The sequence below is a fragment of the Pelobates fuscus genome, chromosome 7, assembly GCF_036172605.1.
Source record: "Pelobates fuscus isolate aPelFus1 chromosome 7, aPelFus1.pri, whole genome shotgun sequence".
Classification (NCBI taxonomy): domain Eukaryota; kingdom Metazoa; phylum Chordata; class Amphibia; order Anura; family Pelobatidae; genus Pelobates; species Pelobates fuscus.
In genome coordinates, this window is record NC_086323.1 from 127,002,892 (window position 1) to 127,022,722 (window position 19,831).

The 19,831-nt window shown below is 39.8% G+C and overlaps 1 protein-coding gene across 2 annotated transcripts; it reads right to left on the reverse strand.

The window, feature by feature from the left end:
• Positions 1-1,707: 1,707 nt before the first annotated feature.
• Positions 1,708-19,819, reverse strand: ZMYND10 (zinc finger MYND-type containing 10). Of its 2 annotated transcripts, none has more exons than XM_063426599.1 (12): positions 19,776-19,819; positions 12,462-12,570; positions 12,150-12,266; positions 9,474-9,527; positions 8,014-8,166; positions 7,288-7,376; positions 7,056-7,156; positions 4,427-4,599; positions 4,130-4,255; positions 3,009-3,130; positions 2,792-2,917; positions 1,708-2,021 (listed from the first exon to the last, which is right to left on the reverse strand). In XM_063426599.1, the coding sequence occupies exons 2-12, from the start codon at positions 12,531-12,533 to the stop codon at positions 1,922-1,924; spliced, it is 1,233 nt and encodes a 410-aa protein (XP_063282669.1). In that variant the 5' UTR covers positions 12,534-12,570; positions 19,776-19,819; the 3' UTR covers positions 1,708-1,921. The 2 variants fall into 2 exon arrangements, with proteins under 2 accessions (XP_063282669.1, XP_063282668.1); XM_063426598.1 differs by lacking the exon at positions 19,776-19,819 and adding an exon at positions 14,975-15,158.
• Positions 19,820-19,831: the final 12 nt, after the last annotated feature.

Genomic DNA, 19,831 nt, shown 5'->3' on the forward strand with positions numbered 1-19,831 from the left:
CAGATCCTCAAGATCTGGGATTGATGGCCTGGAGATTAAGCAGGATACTCTGATAGGTAAAGGCATCCCTGAGACTGTCATTAAGACCCTCTTACGGTCCAGGAAATACTCCACTATTACAAAATATGGCAAGCATTTGTCTCTTGGTCTCATGAACAGAGGGTTGGAAATACTCCTCCAACCATGTCAACTATCCTGAGCTTCCTTCAAGAGTGCCTAGAAAAGGAGTTATAACACTCTAAAGGTGCACATATTGACACTTTGCACATTGACAGGAATCAGTTGGGCATTGGAGCCCCTGGTGATTTGCTTAATGAAAGCAGGGATTAAACACTGATGGTGTTCGTGCCTCCACAGGGCCTTCCTCTGGTCTTACAGACTCAAACTAAACCACCATTCGAACGTCTACAAGGAGCCTCTATGGTGTCTGGGTTTTTTTTGGACAATCTTTATTTAGACAGTAATATTTTTCCAGATTATGACAGATATGGTGTTACAAACAACAGAGGTAAACAGGTTGTGATAGGTAGAACAATAAGTTTTTTAGACTTTTTGTTCTCCCGTTTTGGCCTCCACCTCTTGACAGTGGGTGGTAGCAGCCATCTCTTAGGCTTATCAATGTCTTTCTCTACCTGTACTGAAGGGCATCAGGGCACACTCCACACGTGCAGTTGCAGCATCTGGGTCTTTTGTGGCAAATGTCTACTGACAAAATTTGTAAAGATGGCACTTGGACCTCTTTGAACATATTTGTCAGCATTACAAACTGGACGTTAAAGTTGTCAATGAGGCGTAATTTGGATGTCAAGTCCTTGACTCGGTTCAATCTTTTCTCTGTTGAATTATATTGATTATTCCAATAAATTTGATTTGCAGTTATTTACGTCTCTGTCCCTCCCTTTGAAGCTTGGTTATTCCCATTTGTATATGCTGCCACGATTAGCCAGGAAAGTGGAAAATGTATTGTAATTTTCTTTTTCAGGCTATTATTCATGGCAGCATATACTACCCACCTTTTTAACTTATTTGCTTATCTACTGTAGAGCTTGTTACTGACTAGAGAGCTTAGGACTGATCCCTCCTTTTAAAGACTCTGTGTTTTCCTGTCCTATCGGCTGTAATGGGCATACCTAATACATTTGAATATGCTGCCATAAATAATAGCCAGGAAAAGAAAATTATGGCAAGTATGAATACATTTCACACTTTAATAATCTTACAATAATATGCACGGTAGCATTTATAAAGTACTATATATTTATAATTCAAACTCATAAAAGAACACAACTAAGCAAATCAAAGTATTAGAAAATAGTGCAAATGGTTTAATACTGAAAAATAGTATAAACAAATCCAAGATTTATTCAGAAAACTATACTACTGAAATAACGCAAAGGGGATGAATTAAAATGCTAATTTGAATCTTGTCAACATTACAGTTACATCATTTGGAGGTAATTGGGTGGCAAAAACCTGTTTACTCTTTTTTTCTTTCAAGCCAAGGAAAAAACAAAAAACAATATTGGTTGTTTCCTTCTGCAAATATAAATATCGATTGAACAAATATTTTTTTAGCCACAACCTTAATAACAATGAAACATTATCATGGTTTTGAACATGTGTAATTTTAACTGATTTTGAAAAAGAAGAACAAAATTTGGTAACAATTCCAGGGCACCTCTTACACTGTGGAACTATCCAAAAATGCCTTATTCCTCTTGTGAAACAAACATTACTTTTGTTAATTCTGCTATAACAAATGAGAGATTGGACAAGTGGTGCATTTCTTTTCTAGGTAATTTAGAAATAAACCTGGGAAATTGCATACACAAAATAATTCCCAGGAATTCAGCTCAGAGGTTATGGGATGGAAAAAGGCACAAAGTATTTGGTTGTCAGACATCTAATCGGCTCTTGATGTTCACACATGAGCTTTCACTTCTTCCTTAATCTTCTTCAAAGATTCACTCACCACATCGCAGACCTTTTTATGCTTTTGCCAATGTTTAACTTGACATTCTCTGCACAGAAGAGAGGATATAACATCAGAAGCAAGACAAGCAATTAAAAAAAAGAGAAAGCACCCACGTCAATGCAACTATAACCATGAGGGGGATAAGACAGGAGTCAGATGATAAAAGTCAAAATAAAGACCATAATCTGAAGAATGCAGGGTGTCAGATGTTTGACATAAAATATGGAAGAAAGGCTACATGATCTAGCAACAGATAATAGAGAATCACCAAGTAATGCCTACGTAGTAAATCACTATTACAGATGCTGATTTGTGCTCTCAAATACTGTCCATACAATATCGCCTATCAAACTGGCATTCAGTCATTGTGAATTACTGACATCCAGGAAATATTCACCTCTTAATTTTTACTTAGCCACCATGTACATCTATTAATGTTGTTTATTAACAAAACTGGAAGTTGTGAAAAAATGATAAGAGAACTGCAATTGTAGACCAAAATGAGTGAGTATGGAAAAACATTAGAGTTGTTAGATTGTTCTAGTTCGACTATTCTGGCCAAGCATTTGCAATTCCTTTGACAATTCTCCACAATTCTTAGTTTAGAGTTAGACAATTAGCCCCAATATTATTAGGCTTCTATGTGTGAAATGGATAAACAAAGCCCTTTGCCACCTTTTTCTATAAAATATGTTTAACAGATGGACTCCTGCAATGGATTTCTTATGGGTAACATTTGAATAGAAGACTTTAAAAATTAGCATGCAGTATTCTTTAAACTACGCTTGTTCTAGGACAAATTTAGGGATCACTCACCTATTGCAGTACCACTCGCTTTGACACCTGGAGCAACGTTTTTTTGCTTCTGATCCACAAGAGCCACACTTTGGTTTATCTGGAACGAGGTTCTCCATGACATCCATGTTATATGTCTGAGCCCACCTGGTGGGAACAAGTTGAAATACAGAGTTCAAGCGAAATGAGCATGTGATTATTGTGGTTTGTACTGAGTCGGAGTTGGGAATACACACACCTCTGAGCTTGGAGCTGTAATTCCTCATCGCTGGGTGAAAATGCATGCTTCACCTGGTGCTTTGCTATTGCCTTCCATTTCCCAGAATTACTCCTGATTATTGAATCCCAAATCTCTGGTACCTGATTGATCAAGCAATACAACAATGGTAAAAGAGAATTTGACAGACGGATAAAATGTACAAGGATTGTATTGCTCAGTATCTTCCAGAATATCTTTTCAAATATACTGTATTCATCATCTTATATCCTAAGACCCCTCGGCTCTGAATGATTGTCTATCAACAACCCTCCCACAATGCCTTATAAAATATGTAAATGAACAGAGACAGCAGTTTTCACATTTCCAGCAAATATTTTTGTAGGCTGCCTTAACAATGACTTGCTGTTTCATGCAAGCTATTTGTGCTAATACTTGGGCTATAATCTGATTGATCTATGCCCAGCCATGGGTCTCTCTGTCTCATCATTCTTAGGATCGTCAGCATTCGCATTGCTACTTTTAGAAATCTCTCTGATATCATTAACTGAAGCATTATTAAAGCTGTCGGGATCTCAAAATGTGACAAAAATAATAATCCATGCTTATTTCAATTAATTCTCACATGTATAACACACACACGTTGTAACATCTGTTCAGACACATAGATCATTTAGGTAATTCTCACATGTAAAACACACACACACGTTGTAACATCGGTTCAGACACATAGATCATTTAGGTAATTCTCACATGTAAAACACACACACGTTGTAACATCGGTTCAGACACATAGATCATTTAGGTAATTCTCACATGTAAAACACACACACGTTGTAACATCGGTTCAGACACATAGATCATTTAGGTAATTCTCACATGTAAAACAAACACACACACACACACACACACACACATGTTTTAACATCGGTTCAGACACATAGATCATTTAGGTAAACACTTACAGGGTAATTCATCAACTGTGACTTGATGAGGATTTGCTGAGCTGGCTAGCAATATTGGACTAAAATCTGCAATTCTCTTTGAAATCACAGTTTGGTGAATAATCCTGCTAATACAGGTGGCCTGTGAAAATTAAGAAGTTCCTCTATGCCCCCTAAACACCTCTTCTTTCTCCATACCTGCTCCAAAATAAACTCCTTCTTTGGTGCAGCTGGTTCACTGACAGACAGTTGGCTCAGGAAACGCTGGAGTTCCACAAGATTTGGCAACTGATCAATAAGGACTTCAGTAAGAAAAGAACAAAGCTAAAGAAACAAAAGTACTTTAATATAATCCATCAAGATGAAGATTTACATTCCATTTGATCTTAGAGAGGGAGCCATTCTTCAACAAAATTAGCTTTCTCCCAGATTTCCCTATATTGAATCTTGGCACGTGCAAAGACACAATGTGGTTTGCCATGCAAGTGATGGTACCTTTAGGAGCTGTCCTTTTGTGAAGTTGTTGATGTTATATTTCTGTTGACACTCAGGCCTCAGCAGAAGGTTGTAGAGAGCTATCCAAGCCTGTCCATCCAACTTGGTCATCTTCAGCTGGTCCTCTGCTGGTACTGGGAACCAGCGGCCACTCTCATACTTCTGTAGTTGTCCTGAGGGATGTGAAATGAATGAAGTGAAAAGAGAATGAAAAAAAGTGAGATCAATATTAACAAAAGGTAAAAGAAATGTTGTTTTATTGAATTTTCTCCCCCTTACAATGATGATTGGTCGATTTAATGAACGTTGAATTGGATGGAGAATCTCTCCCTTAAATCTATGAGACAATGATCAATTTTACAAGTGAATTAAAAACCTCTCACTCACAGAGCTCTATTTGACCATATCCAACTCACAATATCAAAGAAAAATCTGGGCACACATTGGAACAGGCAACGTTTGGGCTCAAACATGAGTCTTTTTCAAGCCCCCCCTTTTTTTTTTAAATCACAATAACAAGTGCATATGTTATATATATATATATATATATATACACACACACACACACCCCAGTGCAAACAACTAATTAATACAATAATTAATACAATAACAAGTGACAGCATAAATTAAATAATTAACATATAAAAAATATATTAAAACAATGAATATAACTGAAAAATGGGGGGCGGAGCCTAAGATCCGAGGCAAACTGACGCACAACTCTGGAGCTCCGTTTTCAAACCGGAGAAATCAAGCCAAAATACAGCCAAAATAGCCCCACTAACCATCGACCACACTCAGGAACCCCTCAAGCCCAATGGGACGCCCCAGGACTAACAATAGGGGAAATGTGGCGGCAAGCATGCAGCCCAAGTGAAGCCAATATGACAGGCAAAACAAGGACTGACAATGATGCCGACCTGGTAACCACCGGGGTGCTAAAAACCCTACTAGCGGATTTACAGAAAAACATCCTCGCGGATGTCACCACATTAAGGGGAGAGCTGCAGGGCCTCACGGGCCGAATTGCTGTGCTGGAGGACTCCTCTCAAGAACACCAGCGAACTATCACCACACTGCAGAGAGACATGCTGGAAGTGAGCCGCAAAAACATAATGCTCGAACGGCGCATGGATGCCCAGGAGGACGCGAAAAGGAGACACAACATAAAGGTCAGGGGGATCCCGGAGGGGCTACCGGAGGCAGAACTACCGCACACGATCAAGAGCCTGCTGACTATTATACTGCCCCCAGGTCAAACTAAACCTATCACTCCCACAGAAGTATTAAAGATCCCGAAACCCGCTGAGGCCCCAGACATGGCCACAAGGGACCTTACCTTACCTTACCTTCAAAAATGGACCAGACAAAGCATCGATCCTCATCGCCCTCCGGGGGAAAACCCCTACACAATTTGAGAATGCGAAGCTGACCTTCTACAATGACCTGTCAAACGGAACTCTGGCGTGGCGTAGATCACTCCGACCTCTCACTGCTACACTCCAGCGGCACAACATATCATACTGCTGGCGGTCATCTCACACATTCCTCGTGCAGCAGGGAGAAACAACTCACCAAATCCACGACCCACAAGACGGAGTGGATCTTCTGCAGGCCTTGGCCCTACCATGGGACTCGCTCTCCCAAGGGTCATCGAGCCCCGCTACCTCGGCTCACAGCTGGGACCCAGCGAACTGTGCCCCTTTTGTACCACGAAACACCACACCGGTCACATACGCCTCGGTCACCACCTAAACGGAGCCGAGGGGCCCACGCTCCAACCCCAGCAACACCACTAATTGTCTATAGCAGGCACACGCGCCTGTCGGGCACGGGGAAGGTAATAAATACAAGGTAGCCGGGACCACCCGCAGTACCCTACATTTGCCCGACTAACCAGCCGATTAACCTCAACAGTACCAAGGACTGCTAACATTGACCCCCAAAATACAGTTCGCTGCGGTTTTACCCTTTTCCTGACCACTGAGGTCTCTATAGGATCCAACGCAGATAAACAACACGGCAACTATATTACTCTAGGACACCCTTACCTATCTCTGGCCTCTCAAGAGCATGGCACGCTCTATATTGACTGCCTGCAACTTACAAGAGACCCACTCCCAGAGGCATCACAACCCAATTTTTACTACTGGGGTTTCAGCAATCTGAATGTACCAGCTTAGAACCAACGTATATGTGTCTATATTATACACCTCTTGAATGATTTATGTTACTAACCATACGAAAATGTGCCTGACCTACCATGTACCTATGTGTTCAACTGTTTTATTGCGCTAGAGGATTGCCTTTGGGGTAATGCGAATGTTATAAACTCACGCACAACAAAAATAAAGAATTAAAAAAAAAATAACTGAAAAATGCATGTCATTAGTACCTCCATAAAGAAGAGACCCATACCTTGTATGTAACACAGATTAATTCAAGGAAGTTGCTCTCTTCTATGCTTTGTACATTTAATCATATGACAAACAACTGAACGAGAATCAGCAGTAATTTAACTCCTATTCGTTGATTCAGCAACATAGTCACCTGGTAACATTCAGTCAAATGAGAATCTTGCAATGAATACAGTCACAGCCATATGAAGTACAGTTATGTGGATTTGTACCTTTGTGTCTGCGACTCCATGGACAGTGTTGAAGCAGTTCTACTAGCACACAGGGTAGATTGTGGGTGTTCAGCAGCCGAGTCGTCACACTGAGAGGCAAACTGTTGACAGAAAGTCATTCTTACTATACACAATATGGGTAGAATGTCTACCAAGTATGGGGTATATCGTTCTTGTGTGTACATGGTCTCTCATGATCAATTTCTACTATGTGTGCACATTGACCACTTACCTGTCAGTGTGATCAGTGATATAACGGAGGACTGACAGACACTTTAATGCAATGTCAAATTCAAGATCTTCTGCTTGCAACTTCAGTTCCTAAGGAAAGACACAACAATAAGTCAAATAATGGGTAAACATGGGATCAATTAACCATTTCCTGCCTAAGGAGTTAGCCCACTTTTAGACCACTCTTTGTCTACAATATACACAGACAAAACCAGAACTATTTTTGCAAAGAATATTAAGAACACAGGAGAATAATGAACAAATACAAAAGGTAATTTGTCAAATGAATCATTCAAATAATGCAAAATGCTAAAGGTATTATTGTCACCTGACCATTCTAGAAGTATTATTCACCGAATTGAGAATTGTCTGAAATCCAAAGTGAATCTAAAATGTACGGTCAAAATAGCCAAACTAAAAACAAATTCTAGTTTAGTTACTTTGGCCATAAATTTGAAATTAACTTTGGATTCCAGACAATTCTCACTTTAATGAATAACTTGTGTCAAACACATTATGTGTTCTATATAAAAAGTAATGACTGATTTGTAAAAATAGGGCAAACAGTGTGTAATCGAATTTGTCTGTAATTCAAGCTAAAATATAGCAGTAAATTAAATGTGATACATAAAGCTTAATCATGAAACACTTAAACAGCAAAAATGTCTTGAAAGCTTGTTGGGGAATTCCAAAACTGGCCCATCTTGCCCCCAAATTTGCCACACACCTCCAAGGTTGAAGCCTCGCTGGAAATGTTATCAAGAAGCCTTTCCTTTGTTTGTTTAATTCCATCTGAACTCTTTGATGCCAACATGGTAAGTTTTCGGTGGCAGTAATCAATGAGATCCAGGGCTAGCTCCTCAGCAGACTCACATACGTCCTATCACGAAAAAAAAATCAATATCAACATATCGCTTATTTTCCATCTCTGCATTACCTTATGGATGGCAAAGTATTCTGTTGTAGTTAAAGAACAGCTGGGGGATTTACTTTTTAGCAACTCCTGATCTTTAATAGCTGCCCACATATGATCTGCATTTTAGATTTGGACATGTAATGTTTAGTAAACTGTAACTCTATACCCAGAGTCAGAATCATTGCCCTTTAAATACTGTCAATTAATTTATTATAGCATAATTTAATTTTCATTTCCATGGCTAGCTGTCCAGTAAAAGGGTGATCTCTACCACGTAAACACAGTGTATGTGTAGTCTCCATCTTAATATGAATTATTTACAAACAGATTTTTGCAAAAGGTTTAATTCTATGAAGTAAAAAACAAACAAAAAAATATGACCTGAGGTTTTCCTGGAACGGACAGGACTGGGTGTATCAAACACACCTTTTCTGCTATCAAATATTTAAATTATAGGTTATAAAAGATTAAATAGTACTGAAAATGATATCAAAATTAATCGTGATAAAGCATTGAGAAGAAAGCCTATCATTAGGATATGTCAGTTCAGTCACTGGGTTTTTGAAATGCATTTTTAAATTGCTGAAGTTCGAGATCTTATACACAAGGTTCTAATGCTACACATTAGAGTCTAATGAAAGTTTTAGAATGAATGCTTTCCATTGAAATACTTCACTTGAGAACATGTGTTAAATGGACACTCTAGACCCATAAAGCATGTTAGCTTGCTGGAGGGCTTTATGAGTGAAGAGGGTGTTTATTTTACAAAAAGTGCAGATTTCAAGCGAAAATTACACTTTTAAAAATTAACTTTGTTACACCCCCTTGCCGTCAATCAGACAACTGGTTCTGTTACTTCCTGGTTTGTTTGGCTCAGTGGAGCTAAACTCAAGAAGCAGCAATTGTCCAGAGGACCTGCCTTGCAAAGATGGCTCATTAAACTGCATTGGAAAGTCTATGATTGGACAGCCACAGAAAGGGTGGGATTAGAAGGAGAGGGCTTGCAAAAGTTTCAAACAAGAGATCTGCAGTGTTTGCAAACTGTTTTAAAATATAACACAAAGTAAAAACACATAATTAAATGCATGCATGTTTTTATAGAGGGCATATATACTAAACTGCGATTTTGAAAAAATATTTTGGCAGTGGAGTGTGCCTTCAATCGCAGGAGGGGAAAATCTGCTGGGGATAATAGTTTTGTATTTTTGATAACAAGATACAGATAAAGCTGAAAATAAATATCAAATCTGTCCTGAGTAGACTCTGCTTACCTTATGGTAGAAGATGGTCTCCAATAGGTTAATAATTGTAGCTTCATGGTGTATCTGTGGGAAAATGATTGATTGATCCAACTGATTAATTGTATTGACAATGGCCTTAATGGTGATTTAAGACTTTGTTTACCAAATCAGTTAAAATGTAATCAGAAAAACTTGAGCAATAACATATGGCCACAGACCATATTGCTAGCTATACATTTGGCTGGCAGTATATTCAGATGACAGTAGGAACACTATCAGGGTTATTCACTAAAGTGAGAATTTAAAGTGAATTTTAGATTTAAATGGACACTATAGTCACCCAGACCACTTCAGCTCAATGAAGTGGTCTGGGTGCCAGGTCCCTCAGGTTTTAACCCTTCACATGTAAACATAGCAGTTTCAGAGAAACTGCTATGTTTACATAGTAGGGTTAATCCAACCTCTAGTGGCTGTCTTCCTGACAGCCGCTAGAGGCGCTTCTGCGACGCTGGCTGCGAAATTCGCATCCAGCGTGCAGAACGTTCATGCTTTCCTATGGACTGTTAGAATGCGCGCGCGGCTCTTGCTGCGCATGCGCATTCCTCTCCACTCGGGAGTTGAAGTCGGCGGGGGAGGAGAGGTCACCAGCGCCGAGGGAGCCCGGTGCTGGATTAAGGTAAGCTGCTGAAGGGGTTTGTTTTCCTGACACTATAGCGATCCTTTAACCCCTTAAGGACACATGACATGTGTGACATGTCATGATTCCCTTTTATTCCAGAAGTTTGGTCCTTAAGGGGTTAAGGTCAAAATATCCAAAATGGATACAGCTGCTGTAGCCTTAAATTGGAAATGTACTTTGAATTCTCACTCTAGTAAATAATCCGGTCTGTCTGTTTCCTCCAATGAGTGTGGGGCTGCTTTGCTAGTGTGTTCCAATGAGAGTGAGCTCACTCGCGGAACATACTCCAATGAGATTGAACTCTCTCTCTGGTCCAATGATAGTAAGAATGATTAAGTCTAAAGCCCACTGTACAATACATCTGATGTCCACTCACTGCCAACCCTAGTAAACACTAAACACCAACCAATATCCACCTGAACCTACAAAGGTGCTCGAGCGTGAGGGAACATTACTGGAGGAAGTCTCATAGTATAATTGACTTATGTTGCATTCCTACACCTCTGCCCTTTCTCATAAAAAACAAAACAAAAAATAAAACATACTTCACCTTTCTCATCTTCACCTTCTCGTGCGACCCCAAATACCTCTTTCAAACCTTTAATTCACTAATGTGCCCTACATAGCCTTCACCATCTACTAATCTCACTGCTATCAATTTTGCATTCTACTTCACAGAATAGGTTGAGAAATCGCCTTACTTGCTGTACTTAGTTTATTCTCCTCAGTTTCTGAATAGGAGGTTTCTGCACTTTCTTCCTACCCTACCACGCGTCCCCCTTATCCCTTTGCCTCACACATTTTTCACTCTCTCTCATCTGTGACTGTCCCATCTTTGACTAAAACCTTCAATCTCTAATTAAATTCCTCCAACAAATACTGCTTTAGAGAAGCCTATCAGCTCACCCCTTAACTCCTCATCTCTAAAAACCTTCCTTGCTGTCTCTCATCCTTTCAGGTATGTCCAGGTAATTTGATTCCCTTACTTCCCTCTCTGGATTTGTCCCTCATTCTTTTAGATTGTAAGCTTGTTTGGGCTCACTTCACCTACTGTTCTTCTATGTCAAACATATTTTGTTACAACTAATTGTTTGTCTTATACACCGACTTAGGAAGCCCTTGCAGGGCGAAACGCGTTTCAGAATTATCTGTCCATTACCTAGATTTATATTTGGACTTACCAGAGTGTTTTGACATAATTGGACTACACTTTTTATTTTAGACTTTTATATGTTTTTAAGTCTATTTTAATATTTTTTTGCATACAGTTTAGTGCATATTTGATGTAATAAAGTGTTTTACTTACCTAAGAAGGACCTTCTACTCCGTTTGTGCTACATACCAGCTGAAAGAAGGATCGCGGACATCCTACAAAGAGTCCCTCAGCGCTAAACATGAGAGCCATATGTATGGATTTGGCTCCATGTTTCTGAGTATCTGTTATCCATACCTATTTTATATACATTATATTGGCTATATTACCCTATGTTCTATTTATTTCCATTTAGAACCAGCAGAAGTGTGTCCCACCTACTGTATGTATATGTTTAGCATTTTATAGAGTGGTATAAGGAGTTTCCACTCAGGTTGTCCATAGCATTTTTTGCTACACACTTACATAGCCACATTTTGTGTATTTGATCTATTTTTCATTTGTAATTGTTTGTCTTGTTTTACCTATTGTACAGCACTGTATAATATGTCTGTGCCATATCAATAATTGTACTGTCTTCTACATACCTTAATGTCACATTTCTTCTCCCTTTGCCAAGGCACTTTTCTACAATAATTCCATTCCTCCCCTCTTAGTTTATGTTAACTATTCCATTTTATTCCAGATAGGTTCCCTTTTTCACAGCATTACCCTTATTTCAGCTAACCTGAACTTTCCTCTATTTCAAATATCCTCTTTATCCTAGCTTTCTCCTCTTTCCCCTCTTTATTGCAGCACAAACATTGTCGGAGCATACAAGTACACAGTGTTCCTATTTGCCAATCCTTTCTAGGAAGAAACAAGGAGAACTTACCACCATGTAGAGAGGAAATGTACTCTTAGGTTGAAAGTCTTGCAACTGACATAGAACAGGGAACACTTTGAGTTTCCATATTTCCACAGCAATCAGCTCATGGATTAAAGTAGGAATCTGAGGGACAACAAAAAATTGAGACTTGTAATAGGGACAATAGAAATTATTCTCACTTGGTGAAAGTAGGACAGTACAGCCTGCTCTGTAATAGGCCAGTGTGAGTCTATTTATTGAGTATGGAGTATGATTGTGATTATAAAAGGCTGTTTAGTTCTTGTCTGTATGTAGCATGAGAGGTAGGCAATGGATTACCTTTCCATGAGTGACCAGCAGTTCCTTAATAATCTCCTCTTGTCCTGTAGATGCATTTAGGATAGCCTGCATGTTAAGCTTCTCGATGTATTCATGTTGTTTGAACCATCTGAAGGACAAAAATGAACACTTAATGTTGAAAAATATCTGTTTTATGCCCCCATAGGGGGTCAACAGAATGTACTGGTCTTCCAGTTCTTATCATTGGGATTGATCCATTAATCACTTCTCTTATGTCACTAACTGGGTACTGCTTTATTTGTTATACTTACTCTCTCCAAGCTCTTTTTATTGCAAGACTCACAGCCTGTCACAGACATCCAAGGGTGGACAGCTAATGTAGATGTTTACATCCACATTATCTAAACTTTTGTCAAGTGACACAAACGATCACCAACCTGAAGCAAAGATTTCATAGGAGAGCAGCGTCAGTGTATTTACCATCTAAACACTATCCAGAACCATAAGACACAAAAAGAGTCCACACCTGCAGGGCTTTACTTCTGCTTTTCTATTAATCCTTATTCATCTGGATGCTGAAGCAGTGCATAAAAAATATCAGAGACCTGGCACACAAGACTATTTTTTAAAAGCTATTCCCAACTGGACCTGTGGAATTTTCTTGCAGAAAAAACAGCAACTCCCTTCATAAATGGAGCTGCTGCAATAATAAAAAGGCTTTCTGGTCCTGATCGTTCATTTTAATTCAATAGTGGGGTATATATGTTTCCAAAGTTGTACCTCGAACACTGGGGGTTAAAAACCCCTTCTGTCACCTAGCTGATTCCAGCACCGCTATCCCTTGGCGTTGGTTCAGACCACGCCTCTGCTCCTTAGGACTATGTATAACGATTTCCTATGGGGTTTTGGGTGATGCTGGATGTCCTCATGCATTACATGAGTTAGTCCAGTGTCAAGTAGGCAACCAAACGTCACCTAACGACCCGGAAGTCCCTCTATTGGCCACTAGAGGTGGAGTTAACCGCAAAAGGTAATTGTTGTAGTTTATCAAAACTGCAGGATTAAAGGGACTCTCCAGTGCCAGGAAAACAAGTCGTTTTCCTGGCACTGCAGGTCCCCTCTCCCTCCCAGGTTGCTGAAGGGGTTGAAACCCCTTCAGTGACTTACCTGTATCCAGCGCTGGGTCAGGGTATGATGAGCATGCGCGGCCGCCGACCGGGGTGACCTAATGCTTGTGCGGGACATTGCCGCGCATGCGCAGTAGACCTCCCCATAGGAAAGCATTGAAAAATGCTTTCAAGGCTTTCTTATGAGTATTTTAGCGACGCTGGAGGTCCTCACATATCGTGAGTACGTCCAGCGACTCTATAGCACACTTTTCATGTGCTATAAATACGGAAGTGCCCTCTAGTGGCTGTCTAGTAGACAGCCACTAGAGGAGGAGTTAACCCTGCAAGGTAAATATTGCAGTTTATGAAAACTGCAATAATTACAATTGCAGGGTTAAGGGTAGTGGGAGTTGGCACCCAGACCACTCCAATGAGCAGAAGTGGTCTGGGTGCCTGCAGTGTCCTTTTAAGGAACCTGGGATACTGCACCCAGACGACTTGAATAAGCTGAAGTATTCTGGGTGCCTATAGTGCCCCTTTAAGGCCAAAGTAGCTGAACTGAAAGCACTGACTTAGAGAATTTGTTGCCTATTTTGACCTTAAATTTTATATTCACGTTGAATTCTCGCTTTAGTAAATAACACTGTAAATGTTGAGCATTGACTGGCTGAGCATCAGGGAAGTTGTAGTCCAAAGCTCCTGATGTACCAGAGATCCCATAACTCCTTCCTATGAAGTTGTTAGATCTACCATGATTTAATGGACCACTATAGGCACCCAGACCACTTCAGCTTAATGAAGTGGTCTGGGTGCCAGGTCCAGCTAGGATTAACCCTTTCTTCAATAAACATATAGAAGAAACTGCTATGTTTATATTAGGGTTAATCCAGCCTCTAGTGGCTTACTCATTGAAAATCACAGTGAGAAGACACCAGCGTCCATAGGAAAGCATTGTAAATGCTTTCCTATGAGACTGGCTGAATGCGCGCGCGGCGCATTCAGCTGAGGAGGCGGAGAGGAGAGCTCCCCGCCTGGCGCTGGAGAAAGAGGTAAGTTTAACCCCTTCCTCACCATCCAGCCCAGCGGGAAGGGGACCCTGAGGGTGGGGGCACCCTCAGGGCACTATAGTGCCAGGAAAACGACTATGTTTTCCTGGCACTATAGTGGTCCTTTAAGTACACTGGAGACACATATCACTTCCTGGGTATGCTGGGTGTTGGGCACATGAAACCTGTTGCATTGTGGATGTATATAATGCACATGGTGGAGGGAGGTCAATCAGCTAACCATGCAGTGAATATTGATTAGTGAATCGATTTCTTTCTTGCACCGCACACAGTTTTCATAGGAAGACAGCACTTTTCACGTGCAGCCTCTCACCCTGTGGAAGTATTGCCAAAAACATGATATTATATTTTGTTGCCATGGCTGTGAGTGCCTCACCCTGCAGAGCCTGTGTCCTTTATTGTGAATGTCTGCAGACTCTGCGCCATCCCCTCCGCCTCTCCATACAGCAGGACCGGAGCCGGTGGTGCTTCCTCCATCTTGCGGCTGCGGTTAAATCTAAAACAAACCTAAAACTGTCACCATGGCAACGGGTCCGTTCGCGCAGGCGCGGCATCCCTGGTTACCGTGGTAACAGCGAGTCCCGGCGGGGCACGCGCACTCCGATCCTCTTTGTTCGTAAATTTACGCATGCGGAGGGGCGGATTCCTCAAGGAGGGCTGTGATTGGTCCGTTCACCGGAAGTCGGCCATTTTTTTTACACAATGCAGTGTCGAGCTCGTTGTGTACATTGTGTACATTATTACAATGGTCTGTTAGTGTCATTGTCACCATAAAACCTCCTTTCTCCCGAGAGGTCTATAGGAATATTTACATTGGAAACTGTGACTATTTATATGAGATACAATAAAGCTTATTTTATCCACTTGTGTTTTGTTTCTTTTTGAGTTCAGCTCCTGTTACATAACTTACTGAATGTCATTGATGGGATGGTTCAGCCTGTCACCTCTCCTGGGTAATGCCTGCTTTCAGCATGTACTGCCCAGGGTGCTGGCCGGTATATTGCTGTTGATATTTATTTCATGCTTGGTATTAAAATGTGCAGATTTTATTTTAATTAAATTTCTCAACATTTCACAGTAGAGTTAATAGACCTATTGATGGTGTCAGCATGAGGTGCCGGTAGCATGGCTCCCAGGCATCCCTAATTAGAGCCGAATCCCTTGGTCCCTCTTTTGCAGGAGCTCCATGCTGTTGGTGTGTCTGAGTGTATAACGGAGCTCCACGGCAAAAATTATCCCAGTATCGTGTCTTTAAAGGGACACTATAGGCACTCAGACCACTTCATCTCATGGAAGTGGTCTGGGCGCAGTGTCCCTGTCTCCTAAGCCCTGCAATGTAGAACACTGCAGGGCTAAGGGGTTTAGGATGCCCATAGGAAAGCATTGACTCGGGAAGGCCTAATCCGCCTTTGGTTCTCCCATATGATGATGTTAGAGGAGATGGAGCTTAAATAAGATAATTTGTAAAATATTCTGTTTTTTTTAACCCTTTAATAGCCATGGGGGGAGGGGGGCAGAGGGACACTATAGTGTTAGGAATACATCTTTGTAATAGTGTTCTTCTAAACTACAATAAATGTGTTCAGTCTGTTTAAATAAGATACATTGCTCCTGTTCTAATTTAAAATTTAGTTACATAAGTCGTTATTAGTAAGTCACCTAAAATTTCTCACATCAGCCAACCTCCTTCTCACACTAAATTTGAAATGTTAGGATGTATAAAGTAGGGTTGCCAGATCCACCATAATATTTTATGGACATATATCTTGTGGGACACTTAAGTGACTCATGTTTTTAGTTTACCTTTTGCAGCATTTGAATTTTACATATTGTAGGACAGAATTTGTTTTTGCCAACAATCAATATGAGCAGGTGATATGTATCCAATAAATATCTGTCAACATTAGATGTCTGGCACAAATCACATGGCTACATTTGTGTTAGATATTAGCTGGTAAAATATTTAATCAATTACAGTACTGCAGTATGGAGTTTTTGAAGGCACCTTTGTTAAAATGCAAAAGTTACACAACAGGTATTTGTGGGTGAAGGGTCAGTCAGTCCAAAATGCAAACCACACCAGTTAGAAAACTGGTCTAAGTCACAGATGCCTCATTACAAAAGCCACAAATATGTAAACATTTCCTCCTCTTCTGAAGAAATTTAACACTGCATAGTGGGAATTCCTGCCACGGTTGAACATAGTTTTGAACTGAAAATAACTGAAAGTACAACTGTGGTTGACATAACGCCCATAAACAGAAATGTCAAAAGTTGAGTAAACGCAAAGAAAAAAAAACATATTGTGCTAATTAAAACCATGATGAATAACTTCTGTCTCCTACAACCCAACTCTATGAAAGTATCTTATATAAAACACATACATCAAATCAGAATGCAAGGTAAATATTTATGGATATTTTGTGCAATGAAAGGGTTTATACAGTAAGGTTACAATAAATCCTGGTGGACATTTTAGTGGTATAAAGTGCTGATGTAGTAAAACGTCAGGGAAACCAGGGATCAGAATAATGTGAGACAAGTTACAAAGAATAACCAAACACAAGAGAACACACAATGGGGTACCAGTCTCATTTAATTTTTGGGTTTAGATAGCAAACTAAATGGATGATGAATTATGTGAGTTTTAGTTGCCCTAGAACACACAAGTGCATGTGTCCAGTAACAATGCAGCATTGTTGCACTGCCATGGACAAGGGAAGCTATAATTTAGATCATTCTGACAGTAGGTAGGTTTGGAGGTGCTTTCAGTGACGCAAGAGCATGTAAAAAGGAGGCAAGTACATTGGTCAGCTGTAACAGAAGAAACCTGTATTAACGATTTCAATGGCTGAACATTTTTATACACGTGTTTTTAGATTTGTATGTACGTATGTTTTTTTACATTGGCACTTTATTGTACTAAAAAACACACAAGTAGTTATTGTAATGTAGTGGCATCAGCACGTTTAGTGCCCAAAATGCCCAAAAATAAATTACGTCAAAGCTTGATTTGTCCTTTTTACAAGGATAGTGAAGCAGTGAGGTCACCAAATTTTAGTATGATCCTCCCATCTATTGATGGCAGATAGACTTTCACGCTCAGAGACCCAGATGCTGCCTTGTACATGAACAATGGACTGTTGCAAGGGTCCATAAGGGTCATCACCCTATAGCTCCCCCACCACACTCCAATTATACGATTTGTAGGAAAAGGAGCAATTTTATACTGCAAATACTACCAGATCAATTTATAGTTGACTGTCTTTTAAACATGAATATTTACATTTTGCAATGCCCATAGTCTATATTAACCCCTATTAAAATCAACCTTGATAATTTCTTTAATTTATAAAGTAGCATCACACCACTTTCACAACGGTATGAACATTCAGGATTATTGGTGGAGTATAGATTAGGGACGTGCACATTTTGGACAAGATAGCCCACTGGAAACATTCTCTGACTGGTTATTTATTAAATTTTGCTATTTTTGCCTAAAACTTGTAATTATCTTTTTATTCTTCACAATTATCATTTTAGCATATATTCTAATAGATAACTTATTTATATTTCTAAATTCCTAGTCAACTAAAAGCAGATAAAGAGTGAAGGGTTTCATTATGTTAAGTCACTACTAGTCGGTGAAATTACACATTAACAAGGATATGACATTCCTAAATTCGAGCCTAGGTTGTCTCACCATCTACTTGCAACTATCTGTAAATACCTAGTGTTATACTTGGTGTGCTTTATTCACTATGATATTTTTCAATCCCTGGATCATGGTGCTAATTGAATGTGGAACAAGAGCATTTTGCTGGTGAGATAGTAAGGTGAGCTAATGCATCATCAGCAGAATTTGTTCAGGTTTGAATCCCGTCAGGGTTCACTCAGCCCTTCATCCTTCCGAGATAGATAAAATGAGTAACAACTCCTGGATGTTGGGCTAAGGTAACATCCCCAGGACGTACCTGAAAACCAGAGTAATCTGAATGTGCATTTCCTGGTTAAATACTTTATTATTATTTTATTATTAAGAAAATGTAGAAATATTACGAGTCTAGAATAGATAGGGAGGAGGGTAGGGTTAGAAAACAACAAAGACGTTTGGGCTTAAGGGAAGCAATGTCAGAGGTGTGTTTTACACTTTTTCTGAAAATGGGTAGGCTTATAGTAGAAAGGACCTCTGATCGCTGACAGTTTCATATCTGGGGTTGTTGTGAGAGAAAGCTCTAGCGGTTTTGAGGAGGAGGGATGGGTAAGTTGATGTCTTGATCCAGAGTGGTCAAAAAGCGGAAATTAGGTGAGATGCAGAATGTCTCCAACTCAGCAATTTGAGCTTGACATTTGAAATTCACTTGTTAATTCTCCACAATTCCAGGTTTAGCATATTTCCCTGTATGTGGAGTTTTTTTTACAATCTGGTCTATATTTTCCAACAAACTCAAATAAATTAGCCCAACACCCATAACAGTCCAACTGTTTTTAGTTTTAGACTTTTAATTGCCCATGGGAGGATTAAGAGATCTGAATTCTGAACCTAAAACTTATTGAAAACTCTAACATTTGAAATTTGGTGATCTAACTCAATTTTAAAATGCGAAATACTAAAATCCATAAGCAATCAGCTACCAATTTTTCTTTCTTTTAAATAAATTTGGGATACCATCCAATGCTTGATCAATAGGACCAACACTATTTTTTGGAAATCAATTACATAAATTATTTTGCATGTCTATGCTGAAAACATATAGCCCTATTAAATAGTAATGCTTACAAGAAATGAAGCAGGTTTGCACTTATTTTAGTGCAGTTCATCAGTGTGTATTTTCAGTCTGTGTCCTACCAGTTGACTGAGAACTACATTTATCAAGATGCTCCAACATCCCACCTCCCTACTTACCCAGAGATGGCCATCACAAGCCCATGATGCCCTGTCTGTACAGTATTGTATGTGGTTTTCAATGACATGCAGCCCACCCCCAATTATTTAAACCCATAAAAATCAGTGTACAGGACAGGCTGTGCAGGTTTAAGGCAACAATGCAGACTAGGGCAGTTTGAAATGCAAAAATATGCAGTGTAACTCACAGCACCATATCTAGTTTATTTTTTGTGCACGGTCATCCACAAGTACACTATTGCTAGACACAAAATAAGCTAGTGATTTCTACCAAGCCATCTCTCCATGTCCCCAGAGGCGGAACCTTTGTTTCCGGGCGGAACGTTG